This window comes from Globicephala melas, chromosome 3, assembly GCF_963455315.2.
Source record: "Globicephala melas chromosome 3, mGloMel1.2, whole genome shotgun sequence".
Lineage (NCBI taxonomy): Eukaryota > Metazoa > Chordata > Mammalia > Artiodactyla > Delphinidae > Globicephala > Globicephala melas.
Genome location: NC_083316.1, coordinates 159411685 through 159437736, shown reverse-complemented (window position 1 = coordinate 159437736; position 26052 = coordinate 159411685). Strand labels below are relative to the sequence as shown.

The following is a 26052-nucleotide window of genomic DNA, read 5'->3' as shown; positions in this document are numbered from 1 at the left end:
CTTTATAAGCTATTGGACGGGGGTGAGTCCGTGGGGCAGAGACTGGGAGGGGACACACTTGGGCAAGGGTAGAAGAGGAGAGGTCTAACAGAAGAATTTGAAGGTGGCTTAAAAGACCAATGTGTGGGGAATTCCCTGGTGGTCCAGTGGTTAGGACTCGGCGCTGTCACTGCCGAGGGCCCGGGTTCGACCCCTGGTCAGGGAACTAAGATGCCACAAGCCATGCGGTGTGGCCAAAAAAAGAGAGAGAGAGAGAGAGAAAGAAAGACCAATGTGTGGCTTCGTGTGACACCTGGCTGTGTGGTGACAGAGAAAAGCAAAAAACATCCCTGGGTGTAAACATTCCTGCACGTGCCGGGGGCGCGGGTCTGGAATGAGCCACAGGGTAAACGTGGAACTAATTTTCTGGAAGGAGCCTCATCCCAGAGAAGAGAACCTGGCTTTTCTGTTTCGCTGCGGGTTTTCTGGGTTTAAAGCCATCATCTTATCTGAGAGCTCTTCTTTTTTCGTTTGTAAAGTTCATCTGCCGGGGATGGGGGTAGGGGGGTGGATTGTGGCCGATCTTTAGTTTTTTTCCCTTCCAATCTCACAAAATAGCGTAAGCAAACAGGCATAATGCCTTTTAACTGAGAGAGGGTCTAGGTCAGCTTGTCCAGGAGAAGCGAGGCCCCGGTGGGGGCCAGAGGAGGACGTGGACCCCCAGCTTGTGTCCAAAGAGGAGGGGACAAGAGGTGAAGAGGGGAGAGAGCCACGGGCCTCGGGAGATGGTGACAACAGGGTCAGTCTACATTCAGTGAAGGGGGCTGGGAGGAGCCAATGGAAAGACAGCGCTTCCCTCTGCAGGAGGAAAGGAAACCATGGTGGGGACGGCCTAGTACTTTTCTTTTCTTTTTTTTGCGGTACGTAGGTCTCTCACTGTTGCAGCCTCTCCCGTCGCGGAGCACAGGCTCCGGACGCGCAGGCTCAGCGGCCATGGCTCATGGGCCCAGCCGCTCCGCGGCATGCGGGATCCTCCCGGACCGGGGCACGAACCTGTGTCCCCTGCATGGGCAGGGGGACTCTCAACCACTGCGCCACCAGGGAAGCCCAGCATAGTACTTTTGCAAGAACAAAAGCATCTCTCTACGAAGAAAAGGAAGTGGCCTGGGGCGGACCCTGGGGGGAATCGGGTTGGTTGACTTCCTTTGGATTGTGGGTGTTCATTTATTTTTTTTCACAAATTGAAACCAAGCAGGGCCCTGTGGGGCTCCTGGGCAACAGAAGCCTTTGGAACAGTTGCTAATCAGGGAAGGGAGGGGAAGGGATGCAGAGACAAGGGAGGGGCAGCCAAGAAACCATAGTGCAGCCTTGGGGCAGGTCCTGGCTCCACCTTAAAGGATGCACAGAAGAGTATCTTTGAGCTCTTCTGCAGAACTAAGGCCCCCAGCAAATGGAAGATGAACTATTTGATGAAGCAGTCTTCATTCCAGAGAGAAGGTCGTAAGTTTGATAACCTCAAGAACCACAGAAGCTCATCAGGAGATCACCTCAGGTCAGATTAAAGGAATGCAGGCCCTGCACACACTCTGGGCCTTATCAGCAGCTCCGTCCATGAACCATCACATAAAACTCCTCACCAAATCCTCCCAGGTTGGGACACACAGTTTTTCGGGGCATGAGCCTGCTGTGTCACCCTTTGCCTGGCAAAGCAATACAGCTCCTTTTTCCTACTTCACCCCGAACTCTGACTCCAGGATTTGATTCAGCACCAGTGCACAGAGGCTGAGTTTTCGGCATCAAGATGAACATGCTAGTTGGGGGCTGGGGAGAGAGGGGTTCCCTACTGTACGTCGAACAGTTCATAATTCAAAACACGGAAAAGCACTTGTGGAGATGCAAGAAACTTGGAGAGAAAGAAGGTTCCAGAAGGAAGGGATGGGCAGGGAACCTAATGATCAGATCAGGGTAAAGGGAAGGCACCAGACGCCAAAGTTTGCCCATACAAGCAGGTGGACTTGAGAATTCTTTAGGGAAGAAGCGGTGCTGCCTGGGCCCACAGGAGTCACAAGAGATAAACCTTACACCCAGGGGCTCAGTGGGGTGCTCAGGACACCCCGGTAGTCAGGAAATGATGGAGAATTGGGCTGTGATGGCAGGGCTCAGAGGGCATTGACTGGGTATCCGAGGCATTCATGACTCTAGGCATTTCCTATAAATGAACGGACTCAGTCCTTGCAACAGGCAGAGGGAGTGGCGGAAACAGAGGCACAGAAGCATCAAGCCTGTTGCCCTGGATCCAAGGGCTGTGAATTGAGCAGGCTGCGGAGCATAAAGGGGCAAAAATGACTCTTGGTTCAGAGTGGACCACAGCATCTGGACTGGAGAATACAGTGGAAGCTACATATCTAGGGCTGGAAGAACCCAAGAGGAGATGTCCCCGGGAAGCCTGAGGGTGTCTTCTGTGTCCCATCAGAGGGAAGGAGCAGGGTGGCAGAGGGGTGGGCTGACACAGGGAGGATCTCTGAACAGGTCCACCTTGAGACGGCGTGGGCTCCCCATCAGTGGGGGTGTGCAAGGGCCCTCGCCCTTACCATGATGCCAGTGAGCAGGCACACGCCCTTCCCGCAGTAAGTGTGGGGCACCATGTCGCCGTAGCCGATGGAGAGGAAGGTGATGGAGATGAGCCACATGGCCCCCAGGAAGTTGCTGGTCACTTCCTGCTTGTCGTGATACCTGGGGGTTGGGGGGAGCCAGGGAGGGCCCAGTCAATCCACACTGGTCCCTCTGCTTTCATCACACCCCCAGGAAGGCAGGGCCCTGGGTCTACCTGGCTGCATGGGGGCCTTGACTGCAGGGAGCTGATCACTCTGGAGGCTCAAAGTGTCCAGGGCACCACTATAGGGCAGGGTGGGGGGATGGTTAGTGCCAGGGGCAGCCCTGTGGTCCTCCTGAGGGTACCACAGGGCAGAGGGCAACCACTCCTTCCCAGCATCCCTTCCAACCTTCTTTCACCTGACCCCCAAGCTGCTGGTTATTGGGCAGAGAGGGGTCCACATGTGGGTGACGCACATGAGCGTGCGCACATGAGGGGGCATGCACATGTGTTCACGCGTGTGCACACAATCCCCCTCCCAAAGACAGACACACAGACAGAGGCGAACACGGGTGGCCACGGGCACCAGAAGCGGCAGGAAGTAGAGGCGAGGATTCAGGTCAGACACTAGGAAGAACTTCCCCAGCCAGCAAGGTCCCAAGGAGGGAGGAGGACCCTACGGGGAGACAGGACCACACCCTGGGGCTTGGGAGTATTAGGAAAGTCAATCTGTGGAGGGCAGTTGCCCCAACCTTGGGCCTGGGGCTCTCCTGGCAGTCAGGAGGGAAGGGGCAGCCTGCATGGCACTGGGGAGAGGCCTGGGACTCAACTTTTGTTATTCAGGGGGACAGACCCCAAGGCTTTGCAAGGACATGGTTTTGTCCCAATCCCAGGCTGTGTGGCCTGGGACCCTGGCCACACAGGCTATGAACTGTTTCTACCTATGGTTAGCCCAGGCTGGGGGACTAAGGGATTGGTTCTCTGGGTCTGGGGATGGCTCAAGGTTCTGCTCCAGCTCAGCCCCCTACCTGCAAAGCCCCTTCAGCTCTGGGAGGTCAGGAAGCCCTTTCCAGCTGACCCCCTCCTTCCTAGGCCGCAGGGGCAGGGCAGGGGGAGCTGGCGGGTAGGGCTGTCCCAGGCAGATGGGGCTGGGGTCAGGGGCTCAAGATAAGGAGGAGATGGAAACCCAAAAGGTGGGAGGGAGGGTTGGAGGCCTTCCCAGCAGGTCTGGGCTTTGAGAGTCCCTGCCCCACTGGAGGGTCGGGTGCCATTCCAGGCCCCTTCAGCCTGGACTTCCAGGCTGCTTGCTGGACAAGGGGGACCAGGGACTGCACCCCATCTTTCACGGAGGTATGTGAGCCCCAAGCGGCACCCGCTTCCACCTCTCAGGAGACCAGGGCTCCACACCCAGGAGGCAGGAGGAGGGGGGAACCCATCAGCCATCAGGGGAGGCTCCAGGCCCAGCTGGAGCTATGGTGGGTGCTACAGGACCACCCAGGACCAAGGAGTGGGGGGCATGCAGGAGGTGGGGTGGGACAGAGCCACAGGGGTGGAGCGAGGCAGGCGAGAGGGCGTCAAGCGGTGTCAGAGGGCTCAGAATTTAGGATTGGCTGCCCCCCCGGGCCCTGCCCTATTCCCCACCCTTACCAGGCACCCCTGCAGTGACCCAGCCTGGACCCCAGGGATGCCCGATGCAAGGCACCCTCTCCCACTCCCCAGATCTCAGTCCTGAGGTCTGTAGGAACTGGCACGGGGGCACATTAGGGGTCCAAGGAGTCCCTGTGTGACCCTCAGACAGTAAACCTTGATGACAGAAAGAGCTAGGCCCTCACCCCCGTCAGCCCGACATCAGGCTGAGGCAGGGGTCATGGAGGGGGCGCTTGAAGGGGTGAGGACTGGGGATCTGGGGGCAGGTCCAGCCCAGGAACCTCCCAGGAAGCCCGGTCCCAGCCCCAGCTAGGCACAAGGCAGGAGAGACCCCTTCCCAGACAAGGCACCCCCATGCCCTGAGAGGTCCAGTGGGGCCCCTCCTCCTCCTGGACCCGCTGGGGGTTTCTGGAAACAATCAGGAACTAGGCCCTCAGGGATGTCCCTTTGCCCCTCAGAGCCTCAGTGTCCTCATATATAAGTCGGGTGGATGGCCCCGCACCTTCCAAGGCCGTTCAGAACAGACCCCTTACGGGGGTCTTAAAAGCTTGGATGGGTTTCTCGTTCACCCCAGACCCCCTTAACTCTCCAAAGGAGCTGTCTGAACCCCTGGGGCCAGCTGCCCCGACAAGGCACCAGAGCTACGTAAGCTCTTCTCCCCCCTTCTCTCCGCCACTGCCCCGCCTTGGTGACAAGGACCCGAGGGATGCCATGTGCACACAGCCCGAGAGTGGCCTGCCTCCCGCTATCCTGGGCTTGGCCCCAGACCCACCTGCCTGGCAGCACTGGGACAGTCTCTCCGCGGGGCCCTGTGGGCTCGGGGCAGGTCCCAGCCACTTGCCTCACCTCCCCACTCCCTCCCCTGGTGGCAGCGGATCTTAAATTCCTGGCGGGCAGGGCAGCTGGCAGCTCTGCACACATAGCTCAGCTGAGGGTAGGACTCACATGTTTTCCCTACAGTCCGGTGGGGCGGGCAGAGGGGAGAAGGAGAGCAGGTTAAATTGTGGGGGGGATAGGTGGATGAGGGGAGGGCCCTGTTCCTGCTGCCTCCGCCACCCTGGGCCAGAGGTTGGGCCAGGGGAGGGGCCCCTGGGGGAGGGGGAGGAGAAAGAGGGATGGGGTCCTAGAGGGGTGTGGGATAGGGGCTGGAGGGGAGTGGGGACACAGGGCTGGAGTCCCAGGGATGAGGGAGCTGCACTTGAGGGACTGTCACTGAGGCCAGGAACTGGGTATGGTGGGGGGGCGGTCACCAGGGTCAGAATCATGGCGATGGAGTGATGGCTGGGGGGAGGCCTTGGATGTCTGAAGTCGTGGGTAGGCATGGGGTTCACCAGGGTCAGAAGTCAGGGGGACAGAGTGACGGCTGGGAGAGCCCTGGGGTCACTAAAGTCGTGGGTGGGCATGAGGGTCAGTGGGATCAGGGGTCAGGGGCGCACCTCTCACAGACCCGCACGGTCCAGGCGGCGATGATCCAGGAGGAGATGCTGAAGACAAGGAGCACGGTGCCCGGGCAGATGGTCATGAGCGTCTTCATGACGAAGCGCGTGTTGAAGGTGATCTTGTTGAGGGCGCCGATGCTGCGGCTGGAGGCGTCCGTGAAGATCCTGCTGTGCAGCAACATGACGCGGCCCAGCAGGTAGAGACGCAGGAACATGGGCACAGACAGCAGCACGTCCACGTCGGCCTCGGCCGCTGCCGGCGCGTACGTGAAGGCTAGCCGCGCTGTCCACGTGAAGCGGTAGTGGCCGGGCACCGGGTGGATGGCGCACACGGCCAGCTCCAGGGAGATGAGGAAGACGCGCTCGCACGTCATGGCGATGCGCCAGTCGTCTGCCCCGTTGTCCACCATGAACAGCTGCGGAGGTCAGGCGGGCGGGATGAGGCGGGCCTCGGACACGAGGCCAGGCCCCGGAGCAAGATCCCAGCCGAAAACCCCGTCGGCTTTTACAAGAAACACGGCCTCAAGAGCAAAACTCCCTAGTTCTCAGGGTCGGCCACAATTCAAGCTAAATGTGGCACAGATGTTTCCCCAAAAGTCAAACACAGAGTTACCAATGACCCGGCCACCTCATATAGGCGCGAGAGATGAAAATGGTCGTTCAGACACGTCCTTGTGTGCACGCAATCACAGCAGCACTGTTCATGGGCACCCAAAGTGGAAACAACCCAAGTGTCCATCAGTGGATGAATGGATAAACAAAATGTGGTCCTTCCACACAATGCAACATTACTCAGCCATAAAGAGGAAGGAAGCATTGACACATGCTACAATGTGGATGAACCTTGAACACATCAAGCTGAGTGAGAGAAGGCAGTCACAAAAGGCGACCACTCGGGGCCAACGAGGCAATGTTGCCACCACAGTGGGCCTCGAAGTTGGGGCGTCGAGCCAAGGAAGACCACACTCCAGCCTTCAAATCTAACGGGATTTGCCTGGCTAGGTCTGAGAGAAGTGTAGGACCTGCCACCCCTTTCTTCTTTCATATTTCTCCCTTCTGGAACGGGAATGTCTATCCTATGCTTATTCCACCATTGTATTTTGGAAGCACACAACTTGTCTAGTCACAGTTGGAGGAAAATTTTGTCTCAGGAGGAACAGTACCTCGAATCTCACCCATGTCTGATTTAGATGATATTTAAATGAGCCTTTGGACTTAGAGTTGACGCTGGAATGAGTTAAGACTTTGGGGGCTGCTGGGATGGGATGAGTGCATTTTGCATGGGAGAAGGACAAAGATTTGCAAGGTGGGCCAGAGGGTGGAGTGTTATGGACTGAACTTTGTCCCCTCAAAATTCATCCGTTGAAGCCCTAGCCCCCAGTATGACTGTATTTGGAAATAGGGCCTTTAAAGACATAATTAAGATTAAATGAGGTCATAGGAGTGGGGTCCCAATCCTACAGGACTGGTGTCATTTTATAAGAAGAGGAAGAGATACCAGGGATGTGTGAGCACAGAGCAAAGGCCATGTGAGGACACAATGAGAAGGTGGCCGTCTGCAAGCCAAGGAGAGAGCCTCAGGAGAAACCAACCCTGCCAGCACCTGATCTTGGACTTCCAGCCTCCAGAACTGTGAGAGAATACATTTCTGTTGTTTAAGCCACTCGGCTGTGGTGCTACAAACACACAGTGCTTCCTTCTTTTTTCATTTGGCTGAATAGTATTCCATTGTACGGATGGACCACATTCTGTTTATCCATACATCAGTCAGTGGACATGTGGGTTGTTTCCTCTTTTTGGCGATTGTGAATAATGCTGCTATGAACATACGTGTACAAGTTTTTGTGCGGATGTAGGTTGTTGTGTCTCTTGGGTGTGTAACTAGGAGGGGAATTGCTGGGTCATATGGTAACTCCATGTTTATCTGTTTAAGGAACTGCCAGACTGTTGTCCACAGCTGTATCTTCAGAACTGCTTCCTTTAGTTCAGGGGTCACTGTCCCCCTCCCCCCAACCCCCAGCCAGATCAGGGACCCCTCCTGTGTGCCAGACCCTGGGTGTCCCCTGACAGGTCTGCATACAGTGCAACGCAGGCAGGATTTTCCTACACCCATCTCCTGCCATACTGTGGCTCCTTGAGGTCAGGGGTCAAAGGCCAGACTCAAGAGCCACATCTGACACCTTTTGGTGTCCCCAGGCCTTGGTGCCAGCCTGCTGTGGTAACGCCTGCCTGACAAGCCCTGAACTGGGCTCTCCAGGAGCCTGAACAGGTTTTGATCAACCCCTGAAATAGGAGAATAAACTCTCTGGCACAAGATAAATCTTTCAAAAACAGGGTCCGATGGACTAGGAAAAGGAGCCTGGTGCTACAAACACTGGACCCCATGGCTGCAAAACCTCAGAAGACCCAGGGCTGTGAAAACAACCCACGTGCACCAGAACCCCAGCCCACCTCCTGCTCCCCCAATGTTGGTGTTCTTTACCAAAGAATCAATGAAAATTAAAATGAAGATATGCATTCCAAGGAAATTTAGAGTGATCTAAACAGTGTGTCTCCACAGAAGTCCTTTTTTTTTACTATAAAGAGGCTACTGATACTTTTATGTCTTAGAGGGCTGGGTTCCCAGGTGGCTGGGGGGAGGGGAGCTGCCCCAACCCCACTGGGCACTGACCTGGATCTCCCGGGCGTGGTAGAGGACAACCAGGCCCAGCAGGATGACGGTGGAGAGGCTGATGAGGCATTTGAGTGCAAATGAGTACAGGGACTCCTGGACAAAGAGAGAGGGCAGAACAGACACTGTCAAGGCAGGCAGCCCTCCTGACCCCCCACCTGGTCACTTCACTCAGAAAGTGAAGCTCCGGTCCTCACTTCTCAGGCCTGGGCTGAGAGCAAGGCGGGCCCAGCACTTCGGCTTATAAGGCCTGGCTTCACATGGGTACAGCACTCTACAGTTTACAAAAACTGACCTCATGCAGACGTAGCACTTCCCGGTTTACAGGCTGACATGGCTCTCATCTCCCTCTGTCCTCACATCCACTTGGGGACCCATGTAACCTGGTCCTGACCGCTCTTGAAAAAGGGAAAGCTCTTTCCCTGCTCCTCGTGCAGCCCTTCTCTGGGGCTCCCCCCTCCCCCCGCTTGACCTTGGGAGGCAGCCCCATCCCCACCTTCAGCCAAGGTGCAGCCCCTTGTTGCAGGGCAGAGGAAACGGGCTGGAGGCTTCTGGGCCCACCTGCAGCCTTCCTGCTGCCCCCACGGGGTGGACACAACAGGAGGCCCAGGGGCCCCCACCTTCCCACCTCCAGGGACCCCTCAGCATCCCCCACCCCCTCTCCCAGGGCTGATGTGGCCCCCCACCCCGTGCCCAAGGGGTCTCAGGGAGCCCAGTGGGACCGGCAGGGCCTCCCTGGGGTGCCAGGGGGAAGGGCCACACCTACCTTGTTGTAGACCCCCCAGGATAGCTCCGTCTCCGTCACCATGACAACAATGCCGAACATGCCGAAGATGAGAGCGTAGTCACTGAGACGCTTCCGCTTCTCAAAGAGCGCCCGCCGGTGGCCCAGACGGTGGCCCACGCTGGGGGGCTTTCCCGAGCCCCTCTGCCTACCCGCCTCATCCTCCTCCTCATCTTCCTCTTCTTCCTGGTCCTGGGGCTGCCCCCGGGGGCTGCCGGGCGAGGGCTGGGCCGGCTCACTCTTGGCTACCACCACCTGGATGCCTGGGCCATTTGGAGGCTGAGGCGGGTGGCCGGCCTCGGGGTCCGGAGGGTCTCGGCCCAGGGCACCCAGCCCGCCACCCAGTGGCCGTCCCCCGAAGCCATTGTGTCTGTGGCTGTTCATGACTATGTGGGTGCTGGGGTTGGGCTTGCTGCCGGCCGCCCGGGGCCCGGCATGGCTCAGCAACTGGGCTCCCGCGCTGACCTGCAGGGCATGGGGGACACGGTCGTGTCAGGGCCTCAGCAACGGACCAGAGGGCTACGGACCCCACCCCAGCACATTCTGAGGCTGGAGAGGCCAGGAACCGACTGCGGCTGACACGTGGATTGGCCACTCCAGAAACCTGCCTATGTCCCTCCTCTGCTCCAAGCCTCCCCATGGCTCTCCAGTGCCATTGTATAAAAACTCAACTTCTCACTGTGTCCAGGAGGCCTCCGTGGTCTGGCTCCCACCCACCTTATCCTTCTCACTTTCCCCAGAGTCACTCCCTTCCACCCACGGTGGCCTACCCATTACCAGATCCCGGCAAGCCTGGTCCTGCCTCAGGGCCTTTGCACCTGCTGTGCCCTCTGCCTGGAACACCCTCCTACCAGACCTTTGCCCACTGACTTTTCTGTGTCTCCAGGTACCTAGAACAATGCCTAGCATTCAATAAACACTTCGGAATGCCTCAAGATGGAATCCGCTGGCTGGTTTGCCTGGGAGGACTAGAGGCCGCGTAAATGAGCAGCTGGGAGGTGGTTCCAATCCAGGCTTGTCTCCTTCTGACCTTCAGGCTCTTGGACAAGTTAATCTCGCTCTATTCCAGTTCCTCCCGTAGAGCCGTCCAAAGGCCTGAACACACTTACATAGTCACGGGATACGGCCAGGGGGAAACTGGGGACCACAGCCATGGCTATGAGACTCTCAGCTCCCTCCTGCTTAGATGGAGGGAGGTCTGTGATCTCCAAACACATTCCAGGACCAAAACAGCAATCCAGGATTTAACTCTAAGATCCCAGAATTGATGCTACAGGGTCTTGGGAGACGTGCTTGGCCCGGTCCTGTGACCTCGGGCCAGACTCAGTTTCCCCACCAAGGAAACTGGCTACCAAGGAGGAGACTGTCTGATCTGCCCCCTGCTCCTGCACAGGGCAGTGTCCCCTGGCGTCACATGAAAGGGCAAGGACCTTGAAGACGATGACACGCACATGATGAGGCTGCCTGGAGTCCAATCTCCTGGGTCCCAACTTGCCAGATCCTCCCCTGCCACCCCCACCCCCAGCCCACTCTCTCACTCCCCACCCCTGCAGGCACCCCCTGCTGCCACCACAGCCTGCGTTTACTGAACACCTACTACACGCCAGGCTCTGTCCTTTGCACAGATTTTTCTCCTTAATTCTCACAACACCCCCAAGAAGAGGGTCCTGGGATTTGGCCAGTTGTATAGATGGGGAAACTGAGGTACCATGTGGTGAAGGGACCATCTCCTTACAAGGCAGATTCTGAACCAGGCTGCCTTGTGGGATTCTCCCAAGAAGCCACACAGTGGTGGGCTGTGGGCCAAGTGTTGTCCCCTTGGAAAAGGCCAAGCTGGCATGTGCTGGGGGCCCAGGAAAGGGGGCTGCGTGCACAGACAGGACACCTCCCTGGCCCTGAAGCCATGTTCCTGGGGGTGACAGGCTCAGAAAGTGTCACATCAGGACCTGCCAAGATGAGCCATGTTGCCAGGCGGGACAGGGGTGACCTTGGCCAGGGCACTACCGCATGCATTGCAGAACCACCTGTGCCTGTGTCCGTGCCCCGCCCCAGGCAGTATCTGTCCCACTCACTACACGTCTCCAGACGAGGGTGCCAGCACACAGTAGGAACACAAGAAACATGAGTCTTAGAATGTGTCCCACTTCCATCCATGTCACCTGTGACTTGATGCGTCAGTTTATAAGAGCTGGCCCCATGTGGTCCCAGGACATCACAGATTATATGGGCTCATCTCCTGCAGGGCCAGCACTTCACAGTTTATAAGGCTGACCTTGGCCCTGATCTCTCTCTTCGTTCTCACAAGCACTCAGGTGCCACTCTCCTCTGGGCTAGAGCCCCTGCTTGCCACCTGAAGGGCTGTCGGCTGCTAGGCAGGGCTAAGAGCTTGCCACCAGGACACACACAGCGGCCCCAGACCATGCCCTCGCCCAAGACACAAGGAAACCTCAGGCACCCCTCCCATCTTCCCTCCTGAAGGTGCAGAAGGCTCCTGCCCAGGGCTTGGGGAGCAAAGGCAGGAGAGGTGGTGGCCTGGCAGTCAGGACCGGAAGCGGGTGGGAACGGTGCAAACGACCTTCCAAAATGCACCGATGAAGATGCAATTTGGGGATGTGACTCAGCCGCCCAACACACAGGCCAAATTCGGCCGTGTTTCCGCCATGCTCCTCCTTGCCTGGCAGCCGTGTCCTAACGTGTCCTGGGCAGGGAGGGGGTGGGGTAGGGCATGTGAACAGGCGGCAGGTGGCTTCTCGGAGGGCCTTCTTAGTGCCCATGTTGTTAATGCGGACCTATTGCTTATTGTGGGCCGAGACCTTGATGAGAATTACCACATTTAATCCCTATTGCCACTCAGCAAGGCAGGTGGCATTCTTACTCCCATTCTACAGAGGGGAGACAAGGCTCAGAGAGGTTCAGCACTTTGCCCAAGGTCACACAGCCAGAAAAGGCAGGAACTAAGTTAGTGCAGTCTGGGGGCAGTGGATGGCAGGATCTGCCTGGGTCCCTCTTGATGAGTGGCTGTTTGGAAAGGGAGCCAGCCTGGCCCTGTCCTTGAGGGGCCACAGAGCTCAGAACACAGGCATGGTGACAGTTCCACCCCTTCCACGACCTCATAGGAAATGGAAGGACAGAGTGGCCTGCCAGCGATCCCACAGGAGAAGGGGGCAGCCCGTTTCTAAAGACTGGGTGGGACCCTAGGGCCCTGGGGACAAGAGACCCCACCCCTCCCCAGATTCACCTTCCCCTCCCTCAATGCAATCTGGGCCTAAAGCTGGGGTCCCCAGGACCCTCAGAGATTTCCCAAAGAACCAGAAGTCCCTGTGAAACCCCAGCCAAGGTTTGGATGTCCATGAAAGGGTGTGTTTTTCTGGGTGAAGGCCCTGGGTTCTCCAAGGAGTTCCTCTAAAAAGCAACAAACATCCTATGGGCTGCATTTCGTTTTGAGGGTTCCTGGAATTCCCCAAATTGTCTAACATGTCTGGGGCACAAGACCTCTGTTCCTTGAATGCTGGGGTGAGGGGATGAGCAAAACCCCGCCTTCGTGTCCCATCCCACGAGATGCTGTGGGAAACCTGTAGGCCGAGCAGGGCCGGGGGGACCCAGGAGGGCTCTTGAGGAGTGGGCGAAGGTGTGCAGAGAGCAGGGAGCACGGAGGCCGACTCCTCCGAACTGTCCCATCCAACAGGAAGAGAAAGAAAATGGCCAGACCCGAAAGGCCCTCGAGTGAACTCTTTTACAAATGATGGGTTGATTGCAGAGGGACCTTTGGGTGTCCCAACCAGGACAAAGTCACTGCCACTTCCTCATTTACCTCTTTAGTAAAGGGGCGTCTCGGTGCCATCCCAGCAGGGTCAGTGGCCACAATGGAGTGAGATCTCATGTGGAAAATGCTTAGCACTCAGCCATGGGTACGCCTGTTGTGGTGACACTACCGAACACTGTGATCTGTCCTTCAGAGCTGGACCAGGAGAACGTGACCCCTGCCCATCAGTCTCCAAGGCAGAACCTCCTTGGGGCAAATGCCCACCCCATTGCTCCCAGGAATCATGGCCAGAGCAGCACATGGTAGAACCTTCCAGGATATGTGGGTGAATTGTGGGTTGTGTGCCCCTGCAGAGGGTGGGGTAGGACCCTCGGACACACCTCCACCAGCACTCTTGGGGCCACAGCTCTGCAGGGTGGACAGGATCTGTTCGTCCTTCCAACCCCATGGGCTGCCCGACAGTGGGTGCAGCAAGTCGTTGGCTGACTGCCCCATCCCTTAGGCATTCCCCCCATCACCACCCGTCAGGAACCTGCCAGCAGCCAACAGGGTGCAATTAGCCTGCCCTAGCCTGCTGTCCCCAGTGCCCTCCACTCTGATGCATCTCCATTAGCATCTCTGGCTCACCCCCAGCCTTCAGCACTCACATTTGTGGCCCCACCCTCCAGGACAGCCCAAGCAGTGCACTGTGCTGGGTACCCAACCTCTGTCCAGGGAGAGCTGGGGGATCCGGCTTTCCGACCCCTGCCGTGCTGCCCCTAACGGCTGGATACAGGGGCCAGTTGTGAGGGTCTCCTTCCTCCCATTACCATGTCAGTCCTGGGTCACTGCCTCCACCCCGAGAGCTCCCCCACCGTATCTATGGAGTTTAGAGACTCACTGCTCTGCCCCCGCCGAAGTGAACCCAGTACCCTCCCCCTCCAGGATGGGGGTCCGTGAATCTCTACTCACTCGGGCAGTGCACATACACACATTCCCCCCGTCGCCGTATCCCCTGGGTTGCGGACCCCACGGAAACCCTCCTAGCCCCTGCCCAAAACCGCATCTCACTCCGGGACATGCCGCCCTGGGTGCCCCTGCCCATCCCACTCAGTACCTGCGGGACTCGTCTTGGGCAGGCGGACGAGGCTGGAGGGGAGAGGGTCCGTCGCGGCCGCGGACCCCCAGGCAGGGGCCGGGGACGGGGTCGCGGGCGGGGCGGGCAGCAGCGGGCGGGCGCGAGGCCCCGGGGCGGTGGGGCCGGGGGCGGTGGCAGCGTGCGCATCCCCCGCCGCCCTGCCCACGGGCCCGGCCGGGGGTCGAGCGCCCGCCCGGGCAGGGAGAGGAGGGGGCGGTGCGACGCCGGCGGCGCAGCTGATTGGCCGATCCCGGGTTGGCACCGCCCCCGGCGACCCCGCAAGCCCCGCCTCTATTTAAAGATCCCTCATTTCCCCGCTTCCCCCTTCGCTCCCCAGCGAGCTGCTGCTCCTCAAACTCGCCCTTGCCCCGCGCCGTGGAGAGGACCTTAGCGAAGCGAAAACTCCCGACCTCGACAGCCTTTGAGAACTAACCACTCCTTTTCCAAAATCAGGTCCCCAAACTCCAGCCACCTCTCAACATTTGCGCGCCTGGGGGCTGATCACACCACGCACTTGCTGAGGGGACAACTTTGCAAAGTGACTGGACATCTCCCTCCTGAAATGACCTCATCAAAGTCCTCTCCGTGTCGGGGAGTCTTGGGGTGGGAAGCAGGATGTTGGCAAGTAGAAGATGCCTCGAAGTTGGGTATGGGGGCTTCCAGGGGTGGAGGGGGGTGCCTGCTGGGGCAAAGGTAATCTTTTTTGGAAGGAGAGAGCCCACTCAGACTTAGCCCCCTCCCCCAGTCCTAACTCCCCAAACCAATGCCAGGATGGCAGAACAGCAGGAGACTATTTTGGGGGTCCCGCAAATGGTGTCCCTTTCCCCTGGCACTGAGGATGGCCTTGGGCAATATTCATTCAATGTTAATGACAGCTCAGAGGAGCCGTGGGGACTGGAAGGTGGGGAGCCCTTACCTCCTCCGTTTCCAGGCAGCCTCACTACCTCAGCCTCACCCTGTCCCCACCCTGTCACCTGGGTGACTGAGTCTGGCTCTGTCCTCCCCAGCCCAGGGGCTCCTGGGGGCAGCAGCTTCCCCCCATCTCTCTCCCAGCCCCCCATCTGTTTTATTCCTGGCCCTGAGCTTTGGACCAGGTCAGGAACATCTGATTGCTCATCACTGCCTGAGGGCAGCTGATCTGTTTTGTTTCTTCTGCGGTACCCAGAAAATAGCTGAGCTGAATGAATAAATGAGCGGACAGCTGCTTGGGCAGGGGGTAGTGTCCTGGGGCAGTGATGGTGGTGAGGCTGAGCACAGCCAGGTGATGGCCAGGGGTCAGCAGATGGGACTCCTGTTCCCTCCTCTCGAGAGCCTGTTCTTTCGCCCAGGCTGTCGGGGACACCCTGAAGAAGGCCTAGCCATGGTGACAGTGCACAGGTCTGTAATAGGTGGGAAGTAGAGGCCTGGGGACCACCCTGCTGTATCCACAGGGGCTCCAGGAGTGGGGTTGTGGGAACCCGAAAGGGATGCATTCTCAACCCTGCTCCAGCCTGCATCCCACTCATCCACTCACCAGCCCCCCATCCCAGGCCTCCTCAGACTCCCCTCAGCTCATTCCAGGCCTTTGCACTTGCTGTTCCCTTGCCTGAGCCACTGGGAGCTCTTTCTAAAGCACAACAGTGATGGAGCCACCCACATCTCTCTCAGGGTCTGGCACACATCCTTGTGCCGCATTCAATGCCCTGTCCCCTGACAGCCTGAGCCTGCCCCCGTATGGGTTCCTGCCCCACGAGAAGCATGCTCACCGTGCCTACGGGTGTCCCTGCAGCATCTGATGCTTTCTGAATTCAAGTCCAACAGGTAAACATCCAGAAATTCACAAAAGCATCGGCCACAGCCCCCAGAGGCTTCTCCAGCCCTCCCACCCTGCCCAGGCCCTGTAGGCTCTGCATCCACCTTCTCTCTCTGGAAACATCCCTATTTCCCTTTTGGGCTCACCTGCCCTGAGGAATCAGGGACCTTCTTCAAGGAGCTGACAGTCAATCTGGTGACCGTCTCCTCCTGCCCAAGTTGGCCATGCTATCTGCTTGAATCTCACCCCTCTGAGACAAGGCTGGCATTGGTGGACAAAGGTAGGGGGTGGATGAAAGTGAAGCTCTGGGTGGGATATACCCGAGTCTCCATTCTAGACAGCCTCTCAACAGCCCACAGTCAGCTGGAAGGGACCTGAGGAACATGCAAATGAACTTCAGCTGGGAGGCCCTCAGGACTCAGCCCCAGAAAATGACCTACAGACTGGTGAGGGGGTGGAGGCTAAACACAGAGCCCCTCCTCCAGGGGCCCAAGGGCTGGGCCACAAGTTCAGGGCAGTTGCCATGGGTCTGGGTGCAGGAGACCTGGGAGAACCTCCCAGGAACTGAAGGACCCAGAGGCAGTGGCCTGAGGAGGGGCAGACTGGCCACCTCCCCCCTCACCCCCAAGCTGCGCATTCACAGAAATCTCAGACCCATCCTGGGTCTAACCAATGACTGCCTGGAAGGAGGCAGGACCCTGAGTCCCCTGTGAGTGTGGGGATAGCAGAGTGGGGAAGGTATTCACTCACTCTCTCATTCATTCATTCATTCATTCATCCACCCATTCATTCACATACCCACTGAGCTCCTTCTCTAAGTCTGGCGCTGGGGATGCAGAGTCTGAGACAGATACAAACCTGCTCCTCTTTGAGCTGATCTTCTAGAGAAAGGGAACAAACCTCTCCACGTAAAGGACTACTAAGGCTTCCACACAAAAGCATTGGAAAAGGATCCCATGAAGTTGAGAAAAATAGGAATGGGGATGGGGAGCCTTTAACTACAGTGGTCAGGGAAGGCCTCTCGGAAAAGAGAACATTTGAAAGGGGCCAAGGGGCCACCCCGGAAGAGCTGGAAAAGGGTACACCTGGCAGAGGGCACTGCAAGGGCAAAGGTACTGAGGTGAGACAGAGGAGGGTGTGCTGGAGGAAGAGAAGGGAGACCAGTGGGGCTGGAGAGAAGGAGTAAACAGGGTGGGGAGAGTCCCAGAGGCGGGCAGGGGTCCCACTCACAGGGCTGTGTGCAGGAGGGCTCTGAGCAGAGCGGAACTCCTGGAGGGTTAAGCCCCCTAGTGTCCTGTGAACTATGAGGGCAGGAAGGGGACAGGAAGGTCGGGGGGGGGGCGGGGGCAGCTGGGGCGGGCATCACAGAGGGCTTGTTCCTGGGTTCTCCAGTACAGGGACCTGGAGAAGCTTCATTTATTCTATCGGCATTTATTGAGCACCTCCTGTAGGCAGGGTTTGCACCCCAAGCGGGGGATACTTGTGGACAAAGTCACACAAAATCCCCCAAACTCACGGTTTCGGGCCAGTGGGCAAGATAAGACCTTGAATCAATAAATATATACAACTGGCCCTTGCAGATGGTTCACAGCGGAAATGAGGCCAGGGAGGGGTGGAAAGGGACTGTGCCTGGCATCCCCTGGTCCTCGCCGTGGGCAGCCCAGTGAGGAGCCCTCAGTCCCTACTCTGAAGGAGGAGGTGGCAGCCTGGGGGTGACACGCAGGCAGGGAATCGGCTTTGTCATTAGCACGGAGTTCCCGCAAGCAGCCGAGGTCTGGGAGACCCTGCCACATCCACCAGGGGACCTGCCCTGGGGCTGTCTTGTTCATTCAGCTGGCAGCGGCGTCGCTGCTCCAGACACTTAACTTCTCCTCCCTCCCTCCTCACTCTCGATCTGGAAGGCTCCAGACTAACTCTTCCCCCCCAGAGTCCCCCACATCCAATGGGACCCCAGGCCTGTCCACCTAAATTCGCTCCAGGCCACCCCTCTGTCCCCATCCCTACAGCCCCAGCCTTGGCATAAGCCCTGGGGCAAAGGCTCGATCGTCAAGCACAGCACTCTGCTGCATGGCTGTTCTGGTTTGAACAGTATCTCTCCCAGATTCCAGTTCATCCAGGACCTCAGAATGTGACCTTATTTCGCCACGTTATTGGTCTTTGAAAGATGTAGTTAAATTAAGGTGAGGTCATACTGGATTAGGGTGGGTGCTAATCCGATGACTGGTGTTCTTACAAGAAGACCACATGAGAAGACACAGACACACACACAGGGCAGAAGACCACGTGAAGACAGAGGCAGAGACTGGAGTGATGCAGCCACAATCCAAGGAACATCTGGTGCCACCAGAGGCTGGAAGAGGCTTCTCCCAGAGCCTTCAGAGGGAGTGTGGCCCCACCAACACCTGGATTTCAGACTGCTGGCCTCCGAAATGTGAGAGAATGTATTCCTGCTGTCTTAAGCCACCCAGGTTGTAGTCATTTATTACAGCAGCCCCTGGAAACTCATACAGTGGTCATGGACAACAGACTGTCCCTCTCTGAGCCTCAGTTTCCTCAGCAGGGCAACGAGGACCCTCCAAGGGCAGGGGGAGGGGCCAGGGAGCTAATCCCCATTAAACGTGCCAGGCATACTGTGATGGCTGACTGGATGCTCCCAGTTGCTACTGGCCTGATCATGACCTGGATCATTTCAAAAGCTCCTTCCTGACCGCTCGGGCTCCAGTCCAGTCTCTGCTAGGCCCCCACAGGGATCTTTCCTTGCTAAAATATGATCATGTTGCTGCTAATTCCTAGTGCTCAGTGGCTCCCCGTGGCCTGCACGGCATCTGTATGGATAGATCCCTGGCATGGCTCCAACTGGCCACTGGCAAACTCCTATTCACCCTTCAAGACCCAGCTCAAAGAGCAAGAACACCTCCTCCAGGATGCCTTCCTAGATTTCCCCAGGCACAGTGAATCCCTCCTTCCCTCCCCATGGTCCCTCAGCATGAGGCAGAAACCTGGCCACAAACAGTTCATCCTCCATGGCCAGCTCAGTCCCAGAATCTGCCCACTCTTCTGTATCCCTGAGACCCCACCCTGGTCCTGGCCCAGCTGACTACTCAGATGCCCTTTTGGCCTCCCCTCTGGCCTTCTGTCACTTCCACTCCTGCCCCCAATAGTCCCTGTTCTCCACGGAAGCCACAGGGGCTTTTGAGAATCATAAATCAGACTATGTCTCTCCCCTGCTCACACACCCTCCATGGCTCCCCAGTGTTTTGCATTCCACTCCTTCACCTCAGCCCCTTCCTGCAGACACCCCTACCCTCACTTTCCTCCTTGCTCATTCTGTTCCAGCCACACCAGCCTCCTCACTGTTCCTCAGACATGCCAAGCTTCTTTCCACCTCAGGACCTTTGCACATGCTGTTCCCTCTGCCTGGTATGCCGCTCTCCCAGCTCTTGCCTGGCTGGCTACTCCTCCTCTTTCAGGTCTTAGCTCATGGTCAGCTCCCTGGAGAGGTCCCTCTGCCCAGCTACAGGAGCCTCCCCTATGCCCCAGTCATTCTCTAATACATCTCCATGTTTTATTTTCCTCCCAGCACATATCACAAGGGCATATTTGGCCCTGCCTCAGTCCTTGCTGTGTTCCCAGTGCCCAGTCCCGGGCCCGGCATACCATAACTGCTTAGTCTTTGTTGCTTGACTAAATGATCCCACACATCTGGGACTGACACTTCTGTCCTCTTCACATAGGCAGCTCACTGCCGACGCCAGAATGTCCATCAACATTTGCAGGAGAAAGAAGCAGCAAAGGAGCTGCTCCCCAAGGGTTGTCCCCAGGAAGTGAGGCCACGGGATCTGGGGTGGGGACCGTGGGGGTTAGGGTCCCTCCAACCCAGTTCAACTCCCTCCTTCTGGCTGTGTGACTCTGGGTGGATCACCGAGCCTCTCTGAGCAGGTTCCCCACCACCAGTGATCAAAGAAAGTGGACAGTGATTCTCCAGGGAGCTCTAGAATGCATAGTCATAATAATAATAATTATTATTAAATTATTAGTATTGTTTCAAAGGTTGGCACTTTTTTCTTACATCACCAGTTTTTCTATCCAACTCCTGGCCCCCTGCCCCCGACCCCCAAATGTGACCTGAGTTTGCGATTCACTCACCCTCCCTCGGGTGCAGGGGTCTTCCTGATGAGGCACCACCAAACGGCCTGTCCCCTTCAGTCCCGCTGGGCTACCACTTGGCTGGCAGGGGGTTGTGGCCGCTTTTCTTTCCCCCTTGACCTGTAAGGACCAGACATGGGTTGTGGGGTGGAGCAGGGCCCCAGGAGGGCAGGGGACGGACAGCTCCCAGACGGCCATGGTCTTTAGAACAGATCTACACTCTGACAAGCTGGGTTACCTTGTAAATTTTAGGGAAACTCAGGATCAGTGGTGTTGTCTGTCCAGTGGAGCCCTGTTTCCTCCCGCATGCCCCTTGGTGAACCCCGGCTGATACATTCCCCCCAGGCCCCCTCCCTGGAGGCCCCCCTCCTTCCCCTGACACTGAACGCTCTATCTGCCTTTCCTCATGCAGCTCCCTGTCTTCTTCCTCTCCCCCCCTCGCCCCCACCAATTCCTTCACCACAGGGAGAGCTGGGTGGGTGAGGCTAAGAGGGGCTGGTGTGAGGATAAAGGAGTCAGGAACCTCTGGCTTGCCTGGCTCTATTCTTGGCCGCCCCTAAGTCCTCCCCTTTCTGCAGCTGCCCTGGGAACTGTAGCTCCCTCACAGTATTCGCTGTCTATACAGGGCTGTCTCCAGAATCCCCATATGACCACAGTGCCCGTCTTGCCCTGGAGGAGAGGGCAGAAGGGGACACAGGGCAGCCCCATGGTGCGGAGGGGTGGGGGAGACCCCAGAATGGGACTGAAGGGAAAACTCAGCTGGCTGTGAACATCACAGCTGTCCTTTCTTTTGCCAGCGTCTGGGGTGGGAGCCAATGGCCGCCTGCATGGCTCAGGGGCTGCCTGTTCTAGCCAGGGGGACTTTGGAGTTGACTCTGGCCCTGGTAGGGCAGGGGGATGGTAGAAGGTCAACCAGCAGATGGGTGAATCAGACTGGACATTATTCTACGGGCTCACGATGCTCGGCCTGCCCATCTGGAATTCCCCCCACGTCCCAGGGATTTCCTTCAAGGTCTTGGGCTGGCTTGGGGAGAGGGGCTAGGGGGCACGAGGGACCTCGGAGCCAAAAGGAGGGAGCCAGGTGGTGGTGGTGGGGCTTCCCCATTCACTCCTGTCTGGGCCTCTAGCAGGGCGGAGAGACTTGGGGAGAGTGAGAGAAACCCTCCTCCAGTTCCAGGGTCCCCAGACAGGGCCCTCACACCTGTGGTTAAATGCAGGGAGCGGAGGACCCTAGAGCTGACACCATCCGCTAGGTTCTGAGGTTAGTGAGCCACAAACCCGGCTCTGCTCCTGCCCAGCTGCATGACCTTGGCTAAGTGCTAACCCTCCCTGGGCCTCTCTCCCTGTCAATGGGGGTGGGGGTAGGAGAAGAAGCTTAGGGAAGAGAGAAGAGCGTGAGCTCCAAAGGGCAGGCGCTCAAACGCACAGTAGGCTGGCAGGAGGGGGTTCCCTTCCACTCTGCAGCAAGGCCGGCCGGGGGAATCCCTGCCACACACTGGGAGAGAAAGGCCTGGGGGGGAGGGGGAGGTAATGGGGAGGGGCAGTGGGACCAGTCCTCCCCCCACCACACACACACACACGGAGGGCGGCGCGGGAGGGTGCCCATGTCTCCACCCTCTCCTCCGTGGGAGGATGTCTCCGCATCCCAAATTCCGGGAGCCAGAGCCCCCTTCTCCAGGGGTTGGGGGCCCTGGAGCTGACTCGGGGCTTGGTGTTGGGGGAGAATGGAAGGGGTTTCCTTCCCTCCCGCAGCTCCCCCTTTGAATTCCCCGACTCGGGCAAACCCAGACCTATACTCCCACCGAGGAGAAGGGGAGCGCCGCTGAGACCTCCACCCTGTAAACCCACCCCCCTACTGCCTACTCACCGGCCGGAGTCGGCCGCAGCAGCTGGAGCCCCCGCGCCTGGCCCGAGCGCGAAGACAAGTGCACCGCCGGGCAAGGGCGTGTGAGCCGGGAGGGTGTGCGCGCGCCGCCGCAGAGCTGACCCCCTCCCCGCCGTTCTGGGCCCCGCCCTGCCGCCCGGGGAGGGGGCGCCGACCGCGCAGAGGGAGAGGCAGCCGGAGGCTGCCACCGCGCGACCCCCTCCCCCGCCACGCTGCTCTAGAAGTGGGGGGCGGGAATCCCCGTTCTGGTCTCGCGCAAGCCCCCTCCTCGCAGGGGCGTGCCAGCAAATCTCCTAGGATGCTCAAAGAGCCGGGAGGACCCTCTGCCGCCGCTACCCCGCGGCGCTCATTTCATAGATGGGGAAACTGAGACCCAGACTGGGGGAGCCTCTGGCCAAGGCCCAGAGACCCAGCAGCACAGAATACGGCTGCCCCCTCACTCTGGGGGCCTCTCCCGGGGTCCGGGGAAGGAGCAGAGGCCATGGAGACAGAAGAAGGCAATTAACCTCCCCCCACACACATACCCTGAGTGGGCCTGGAGTTACAGGGGGAACCCGGGGGTTTCGAGCAGCTGGTGATATTGCCCGGACTGGAAGGTCCCAGTGAGGGAGGAGGGACCCGGGGTGGTCAGAAAACAAACCACAGAAAACTTCTCCGTGTTATTGTTGCATAGTGATATCCTGATATTCGCCCTCTTCCCGCACGATTCCGGGACCCCACCGAACATGAACCGCAGAGGCCTGGATGGCAGGGTTTGTGAAGGTCACTCTGCCAAATTAGAACAATGCGGCTCCCGAGGTCTGGGTCACTAGGGGATGGGACACTGAGTCTAGGGCTCAGCCCTCCAGTGACCTTGGCTCTGCCCAGGCCCCTCTCCGAGTCTATTTCTCGGAGTCTCTGGATTGGACAGCGCCCACCTCTGGGGTCCCTACAGCTCTCGGGAGTCTGTAGGGCTGCCGGCTACGTCTTCCTGGTCTCCTCCAGCTCTCCCCCTTACCTCGAGGAAGCGCGGCGCCCTCTCAGACCACTGTCTTCTCCCTCTTCGCCTTCTGCCCCCGTTGCTCCGCCCGCCCCGTCTCTGAAACAGCCCCCACCCCCTTCTGCCTTGGCCTGGGGTGAGGGGGCTTTCCTCTTGGGAGCCAGAAGGCTTCTACAAGCCTCCATCCTTTTTTTTGTTGTTGTTTTCCCCTCTTTTCTTCCATTCATTCTAAAAATAGCCCTCCCCCTTCCCCACCCCTAGCATCTCGTGAAAGGTAATGCTCTCCCGGGCGGGGTCCTGAGGCGGGGATTCCGCGGTGCGGGCTGGGCTGGGGGAGGCGGACCGCGGGGCGGATGCGGGGGCGACTGGGAACGCTTTCTCCCCCCTCCCATTATGTGTGTAAGCCGCGCTCAGAGGGAGCCGCCAGCGTGACCGTGACCATGTGTGGAGGGAAAGAGAACAAAGCGGCAGGGGCCCTCTGGGGTCTGCATTGTGGAGGCAGAGAGGGGGAGGGCTGCGGGAACAGCGGGGACTCGACAGAGGAGGGGCCTCACCCAACACCTCCCTGGGGGTGGCTTCCAGCCCTTGGTGGGATGCTGAGGCCCGTGTGAGGGAGAGTCGCGAGCCAGTGGTGGCAGGGCACGCATCATTTGGGGTGTCCCCCGCCCTTGAACACCCACAATTGCCCCGTGGGTCCCCCAGAACGTCCCCTCCCAGTCCCGCAGCTCATGTGTCCCCAGTGTCTCCCCACAGTCCCTTCTCTGTGATGCAGCCACAGAATTCCATCCTCACCCATGTGACTGACTGGTCATGTCCTGCCCCACGTTACAGGCAATCTCCTGCTTGAACCAAGAGGAGGATCCTGACTCAGCCCGCTCCTGAAAAGGCCACGTGGTCCGGCCCCCACGTGGGGGCCCTTTACCCCAGCCTTTCAGCTGTCACCCTGTCCAGCCTCGGGGGCGTTTGCATCTGCTGTTCCTTCTTCCAGGATCACCCTTTCCTGGCTCTCCTCACCTCTTATTGTCTTTCAGAAGCCCGGTCCAATGTCACCTCCTGCCTAGAGTCGTTCCTTATCTGGCAACATCATCCTAGGTTACTGTCCTCATTCCTGGTGGGAGCGGGTCTGTTCACTTATTCACCTTCTGTTTCCCCCAGGGGAATGGGGGCCCCCGGTGCAACTTGGGCCTGGCTGATGAGAGGAGGGGGCCAACTCTGATCCAGCACCACCCCAGGAGCTACCCAGCTTCAAATAAAGGGATGGCATCACCCTCTGTCCAGTGAGCTGCCCCAGAAAGCACCCCTAGGACATGGCACAAAAGATGCAGGGCCTGATTCTGCAGGGGCACCGCCTAGGACATTGAAACTAAAAGCACAATCAGGGGCTCAAATGTTCCCCATCTGAGGACTGCTTAGCCCATTACCAGAATAACATGCCCCTGGGAAAAATGATCCATGGGGCCGAGTTTCTGGCCTGTTAAGCAGAAGCCAGGCGGGAGGTGCGGTGGGAAATAAATATGAAGAGCAAAGATGAGAAGTGGGGAGAGGGGGAGGCAGTGAGGGGCAGCCCAGCTCCAGGGGCTCTCAGGGGCTGACCTTTCCCCGTTATTAGCTTTCCCATAATGTTTTATGGTCTTATACTTTTTGAAACCAAAGGGGAGGATAAAAGGAAAATTGCTTTGCTGCTGGAGGGTACAAAAGCTCGGAGAGGGTGTGTGGCCCTAAGGGATGGAAAATGCAGCTGTCTGTGTTGAAAAATCAAGTACTCCCCCCAGTACTTGCCTCTATAAAATTACCCTCCAATGTTTTTCCGAGTATCTACTATATGCTTATGTGCCCAGAGATTGAGGGGGAGTCTGGAGTAGGAGCTTCTTGGGTCACAGGCTGAGAGTAAGGAGCCCAGGAAGTTCAGGGAGAAGGCGGTGATGGCAGCTGGCATGGGCGGGGACATTATGTCACCTCAGCAGGGCCAGGCCCCAAGGCAGAGGGTTTGGAGGGGCTATGGGGGGGCGGGGGGGGGGAGAGAGAGAGAGAGAGAGAGCACTAGTGCCCGCAGGAGGACCTGAAGGTGCTGTGGGAGACGTGCCTTTGAGCATTTCACTGCCTGGCCAGGACTCCACCTCAAGGTGGTGTTCGAAGCCAGGAGGATGGGAGATGGCATGGGAGGGCACCAGTATGCAGGGCTGTGGGGCACCAGGGAGGTGAGGGACAAAGGCATCATCTGACAGGTCCCAGTGGCTTTCAAAAAGCCTCAAGGGACAGGCTGGGGGGGGGCGGGGGAGGGCAGTGAGGAGAGGGAAGTGGTCCGACCAAGATTAGGGCTGCCAGTAAAAACAGTGCACGGAATGAGACATACTTAAAAATTATTCATTGCTTAACTGAAAGTCAAGTTTAACTGGTGTGTCCTGTACCTTTTTTTTTTTTCTAAATCTGGAAATCTTAGACTTGGATTTCCTGGCTCAGCAAACCTGGGGTTTGCTTTGTCCTGAAGGTGTCCGTCCTCTCCCCCAGTCACCTCTACACCCCACCGTGTTCCCTTCAATAAGCTTCTCTTTGTTTCCCTCATACTGTCCGTGTCCTTTAACTGCTCCCCAACTTCCTCCTCCGTTCCTTCCTTTTCCTCTATTGTCCCCCTCCCTCTACTCTCTCCCTCATCACCCCCTCCTCCGATCTCCTCCGGTACCCCTCTCCCCACCACCCCCACCCTTTCCCGTTTCCCCCTACCTTCTTGGGCACCCACTCCGCCTCCTCTTTCCACCACAATCCTCCCCTATCCCACAGCCCCTCCCTCCACGCTCACCCCCTTCCCTAGCGCCCACCTTCTCCAGTCCTCCCCACACACCGCCCCCACCATCGATCCCTCAGGCGCACGAAGGGAAACCCCAGCCGCAGGCGCGGAGCCCCACGCAGGCGCAGAGCCGCCCGGCTTCCCCGAGGCTGCCGCCGCCCCCGCACTGCGGCGGGCGCGCCCGGTTGCCAAGGCGACGGCGAGGGCCGGAGCGGGAACCTGGGGAAGACCCCGCGCTCGCTCCCTCCCCAACCCAAGCCTCAGCGAAACCCACTCCAGTTTGATCCAGTTTCCCCGCCCCGCCCCCAGTGCGCACTGCGGCAGGTGAGGATTCCCTGGCCCACAGGGCGGGGGTCGGGCGAGGGTCCACGCATGCGTGCCGGGCGCGGCTTTCCCGCCCCGACTCGCGCACGACGGGAAAGCCCTGGCGCCTTTGAGACAACCCCCGCGCAGGCGCAGTGAGTGTCCGGCG

The 26052-nt window shown here is 58.4% G+C and overlaps 1 protein-coding gene and 1 non-coding gene across 5 annotated transcripts in view; one reads left to right on the top strand and one right to left on the bottom strand.

The window, feature by feature from the left end:
* The window catches only part of KCNN1 (potassium calcium-activated channel subfamily N member 1), a 33237-nt gene extending 10305 nt beyond the window's left edge, over positions 1-22932 (bottom strand). Inside the window, exons 1-6 of one of the 4 annotated variants that reach the window (XM_060296875.2) lie at positions 22814-22932; positions 19932-20051; positions 9096-9578; positions 8330-8425; positions 5656-6074; positions 2571-2712 (exon numbers count right to left, since the gene is read on the bottom strand). In XM_060296875.2, the coding sequence (XP_060152858.1) occupies positions 2571-2712; positions 5656-6074; positions 8330-8425; positions 9096-9497 (1059 nt within the window). In that variant the 5' untranslated portion in view covers positions 9498-9578; positions 19932-20051; positions 22814-22932. Of the gene's footprint in view, positions 1-2570; positions 2713-5655; positions 6075-8329; positions 8426-9095; positions 9579-13972; positions 14124-19931; positions 20052-21798; positions 21922-22813 lie in introns of those variants that run through there. The other 3 variants (XM_030880147.2, XR_004044319.3, XM_060296874.1) reach the window with 3 other exon arrangements.
* Positions 133-205, top strand: TRNAD-GUC (transfer RNA aspartic acid (anticodon GUC)). Its single transcript has one exon. It is a non-coding gene; the product is annotated as a tRNA-Asp (tRNA).
* Positions 22933-26052: the final 3120 nt, after the last annotated feature.